Here is a 5,384-nt window from a genome sequence, read left to right on the forward strand (position 1 = left end):
GGGGGGGGGGGTGAAGGCTGTGGAATGGTAGGATTAGAGAGTGAGAATTAGGAAATAAGTAGAGCGTCTTATATCTAATCTAATGTTTTGAAGTAAGAAATTTTGATTATAAAAATTATTTAAAAAAAAAATTCTTTAATGCACTTTTCAAACATAAATAGTTAAAGGACAGATGAATTAATTAAATCATTATTTTTTTGATTACATATGTTTTTTATTGATATTTTCTAAAAAAAATACATATAGTTTCCTAATTCTAGCAATACAAATGTAGGTACCTGAGGAACGTAAGGTGGCGAGACTAACTATTCAACATGAGAGAAGAGAAAAAATACCTATACAATATACATATATAAATTATATTTACAAAAGGGACAAAGTAGCGAGTTTCGACGAACATGCTTGTGCACACGAGTTAAACCGATTTTTATTTCGTAGTGAGCAAACACATCTACCGCCTTGTTTAGAATCCGCATCTCTAACCATTTTGAGTTTATATTCGTCTAAAAGTCTTTTATGAAAGCTGACCACAATGCGATCATTATCTAATAGATTGTATGTGAAAATATCAATGGAATGATGTAAAGTACAACCATTACACATATGATAAAGAAACATGACACAAAACTGACCGCATACATTTGAGTTTGGTGTTCCATTTGTAGAGGCTGGAGTTCCTACGTAGACGATGAAGATGTTGAGGAATAAGAGGCGGTATCTCGTAACTGTCAAAGTAGGTTCCTCTTCCGGTTCTGTCGAAATGGATTCCGATCCAGTGGGAACCAGGCTGAGTGTGGTCTTAAGTGTTAACCTGTTATTGCAGCCGGTCTTGTCCAGGTTTTGGGAATTTGATCTGCCGGGTAGACACCAATCGTGGGTACTTGTAAAATCTGAATTACCTGCAATAGCTCTAGACTGTTCATATTGAATGTTAACAATCTTCTCAGGACAAGGCTTAGAATCAGTTGTCTTATCTAAAAATTCAGTTTTGACCTCAGCACCATCTGGAACTGAATTCCTAGCAATTATTGTTTTACCGTACATAGACTTTCTGTTTGACAGTTTACAAAGAATTTCTTATTGTCGTTGTTCTCGAAGCCAATGACGCAGTTTCATAGAATTTTTAAGCTCACATCTGAACAACTCTCCTGTCGTCGAGTCTTTTGAAGGCTGGGCAGTTTACGTCTTCCAAATTAATGATTTGTCTGCTGGTGATTTTCTGTAAAGCGAGGTTTTTTCCCGACAATGTGTGTAAATCTGTGATGCAGTTTTGTCAACTGCTCGAAGGTTTGAATATAAAAACTTCAGTGGGATATCTCCATCGAACCATTCAATTTCATGATAGTGACAGGTTTGCCAGTTGTTTTTTGATTTTGAAAATGCAGGAAGTTCAGAGAAGAGGTATGGCGGTCCAACAATCCAATGGGCAATGCATTTATAATCAACAGCAATAACCGCCAGTTCCTTTGTTATAAACTGGTCATCTATATCTCGAAAGCATTGTATGTCGATTATATAGTCCATTGTTTTACATTCAAGAGTAGAGGTGAGGATGAAGATACCTTTACGAGAGACAGCAACCAACTGAGCAGAGCGTGTTATATACTCAGGTACACATTCGTTGGTTTTCCCCCTCCATCTTCAACTTAATGTGAAAACCGGTTCTGTTAAACAGGTTAATGCAGGTCTGTACAGGAATTAACCGCTGTAATCTACTATAACCTGCCTGGACGCGTCAATTTCCAGGACATTGTCGTATTCTGCGTAAACTATACAATGAATAGTTCGTTGTAGTGTTTCTTTTACACGAAGCTCAGTACGAAGGCTGCTATGTTTAACGAGATTCCAGTGTGATTGACAATTTGCAGAAAAATCAGGAGTAAGATCAAATTCAAAGATGCAGTATCCATTTGCGTAATCAAAACGATCAATATTATTTCCCTCGTTCAAAAAATGAATCCCCGTTCCGGAAAACAGAGTATGATAAGCATCAACGTATAGCTTTCCGTTGGAGAAATCTGGTTGCAAAGGCTTTGACGGAATTTGCATACCATCCACATAAAGAGAGTAACTATTGATATTAAAGTATCTAAAGTTAAAGGGGTTTTTACTACGATGACAGTTGAATGCGCCATTTTCGACAAATCCAATGATGATCCTTTTAGGTAGTTGACCGAGTATAACATTATCGAGAGTTTCAATTTGAACACCAGAATGAATTGTGAGTGTTTTAAACCTCTACTTTGGTAAGTGGGTACTTGGCCGTAACTGGAGAAAGAGCTTTTGCATGTGCAAGCAGAATATGAAGATAAGCCCGATTAGTAGGATCCATAGGACAAAAAGCATCCTTAGAACGCACCAGTCGAACTCTAAGTTCAACACCATTCAAGAGAAATCTATCCTGATTAAAAACTTCACTGTGCAAATGACCAATCAGAGCATTTTTTCCCCCTTCACCCAATATAAGTCGTCGATCGACGAGACCCTGGTTCTGCGTTGTGATGTTCTCCATTTTACCTGCTATGTTGCCAAGCCATAATGCTGATGTGAAATGACTTTTTTTCGCTGCTGGCCCATAGTTAAGCAGAGATTCAATATACGCTCTGTATGCATATGCATTATTTGGTGGCGAGACAGGCTTCTGATTAAAGTATACATCCAAGTAGTTAAACATGTGATGCAGTAAATTGCTGACAGGACCAACGGATTCTGCACTCGAAGTATTTTCTGCGGTTTTTTTAGGAGTGATTAATTTGAATCTTACACTTAGAAGTGTATGTGCAAGATCAATGTACTCATTCCCCTGATCTGGAATTACAAATTCCATGGGAGAGTCATCTGTGGGAGATGAAACTGGTTTGTAGTGCACCCATTGAGAACCCTCTATGGACCTTTGTGATGGAGGTAGTGAAAAGAGATCTAATTCCGATTTCATGCACTCGCACGAGTGTGAGTGCAAAGATGACATTTTTACTTGTTTCCAAAAATATCAATTACTGATCTTTTTGTACTTTTTGGATGTGCTCTTCTTTTAGATTTTCACTTTTCTTTCTCTTGACTACCGTTTTCTTCTTCCTCCTTTTTCTGATTTTTCCACCCTTTTTATTTCTTCTATAAGGTTTTCCCGCGATGTTCAACACGCTGCGAACGCCGAACGACTGAAGATTATTCCTCTTCTTACTCAATTTATATCCCGATCCGTTCATCAGGCTTTCCACTTTTTCCATTGATCGTCTTTTCAATTCCTTTCCAGCCTCATTGAGTCGTGTTTTCACATTATGTGAAAAATACTTTATAGTACTCTCACTTGGTAAAATGAGATAAAACTGGTCTTCGTCATTTATTGTAGAGTGTTTAGCTCTGCCTGACGCGTACAATATCATCCACACTGCCTTTAGGTACGTTTTTACGGACGGCTTCTCTTACAAATTGTCGCTGTATATTTGCACAAGTTACAGCAGCATTTTGGAGATTTACTGTAGATGGCGCCATACGTATGCTTGAATGACGAGCATTATTATATGCATGTGCCATTGGTTGGAGAACATGAATGTATCGATGAGTATTACGGTGTGTAAAGTACCACCCAATACGCTCCTTGAGCGTACGATTGGCACGTTCAGCAATGGCAGCCTTTATACTAGGATCTCGTGTAACACGAAATTGTATTTCAAGATCTGACAAGAATTTTTGAAAAACTTTACCAATAAATTCCTTTACTTTATCACTCTGTAGGTAGACAGGAAAAATCATCATTGTAGCTTTTTAAAGATCTCAGGTCTGCTAGGTCAAATTCCCAAACATCATCAATATTACACACACTGTAATGTTGTCTAGCAAATTTACGTCTAATAGGTCGAGACTTGGCAATCTTTCCTACACCCGCGTAAGAAGCCTCATCTGAAGGGTCATAATATATGTCTTCCACTTGTTTCATTTTTCAAAAATTAAAATTCAGCCAGGTGCGTCGTTTTGTATTACTTTTAGTAGTACCATCATCGTCATCTGCAGCTTCCGAGTCGTTGGTACTTTCACAGTTCTCATCATCACTCAAGAGAGACTGATATTCTATAGTTTTATCCGCATCTTCTGCATTAAATTTTATAGATTTCTTTGGCGTAGAACCTTTACGCGAGTTGTTTAATAACCTTGCTACAGATGCATGTGATTTTGATCTCCAGTACTTACGATTGCCCTAAATTTCTTTTGGTTTCTTAATTCCTTGAAGAAACTTTGCAAACTGACGTCTTCCTGGCACAACAACTGATTTCCTATACCTAATAGCATCGTTTACTAAATCTGAAATATTAGATTTCTCAACACGTTCTATGTCCACAAATACAATACCCTGTTTATCCCATTTTATTCTATTTTTAACCTCTGGTGCTTGTAATCTTACAATCAAATATTCACTCTTCTCCCAATAAGTTTTTGGCACAGAGGCAATATTATCTGAGATGGGAAGAGTTAAAACATCGTCGTCTTTATGCGGGCTTGTCATTTCATTTTGAGCACTATTTAATTTGTCATCAAGAGCATCCTTCATCTCCTTCTTCTTTCCAATTAAATTTTTCGCTTCATCGGTAAAGAACAAAAATCTTTGTAAAACTTGCTGATATAATTTCCACTTTTCATGTTTATCAGTGTATAATGGGGAGTATAAAATTTTACTCATCAAATTGTCGAGTCTTGAAATTGTATCACCAGGTGTTTTTGAGGTAACAAAATTGGTGAATAATTATTCTTGATGTGGGTACGACTGGAGCTTAATTTGCTCGACACTATCACTTGGTACAAGTACCATTTTCCTAGCATGTTCCATTTGAGTAAATACGACAAATAATTACGAAGATGAAAACATGTTGGAAAAGAGGGAGTCAAGAACTGGTGCTAGTAGAAGTGGTAAAAACCCCTCTTCTTTTTGTACAATAAATCGTTTTTACGGTTTCACGAGCCGCGAGGTGACACTAGTTTTCTTAATGCATACGAGGGTAGTTCAATAAGTCCTTAGAATGACGTATAAAAACAATTTTTTTTGGGTAAATTTTTTTTTTATTTTTCAACATAATCTCCTTGGAGCTCTATACACTTGGTCAATCGCTTTTCAAGTTTTTTTAATCCTTCAGAAAAGTGCGTTTTCGGAAGTTCCTCAAAATAAACACTTACAGAGGCAATGAAGTCTTCGTTGTCTGGAAATTTCTGTCCACCGAGCCATTTTTTCAAGTTTGGAAATAAGAAAAAGTCACTGGGGGCTAAATCTGGTGAATACGGTGGGTCTTCGGCCAATTCGAATTTTAGTTCTTCAATTTTAGCCATTGAAACGAAGCATGTGTGAACTCGGGCGTTGTCGTGATGAAATAGAATTTTTTTTCTCGCCAAATGTG

At 37.3% G+C, this 5,384-nt stretch overlaps 2 protein-coding genes across 2 annotated transcripts; both read right to left on the reverse strand.

Annotated features, from left to right (window-relative positions):
- Positions 1–1,698: 1,698 nt before the first annotated feature.
- LOC117173781 (uncharacterized protein F54H12.2-like) lies at positions 1,699–2,049 on the reverse strand. Its single transcript, XM_033362423.1, has one exon. It carries the CDS (start codon positions 2,047–2,049, stop codon positions 1,699–1,701), a length of 351 nt encoding a protein of 116 aa, XP_033218314.1.
- A 181-nt stretch (positions 2,050–2,230) lies between these two features.
- On the reverse strand, positions 2,231–2,968 carry LOC117173782 (uncharacterized protein F54H12.2-like). Its single transcript, XM_033362424.1, has one exon. It carries the CDS (start codon positions 2,966–2,968, stop codon positions 2,231–2,233), a length of 738 nt encoding a protein of 245 aa, XP_033218315.1.
- Positions 2,969–5,384: the final 2,416 nt, after the last annotated feature.

Source organism: Belonocnema kinseyi, chromosome 5, assembly GCF_010883055.1.
Source record: "Belonocnema kinseyi isolate 2016_QV_RU_SX_M_011 chromosome 5, B_treatae_v1, whole genome shotgun sequence".
Lineage (NCBI taxonomy): Eukaryota > Metazoa > Arthropoda > Insecta > Hymenoptera > Cynipidae > Belonocnema > Belonocnema kinseyi.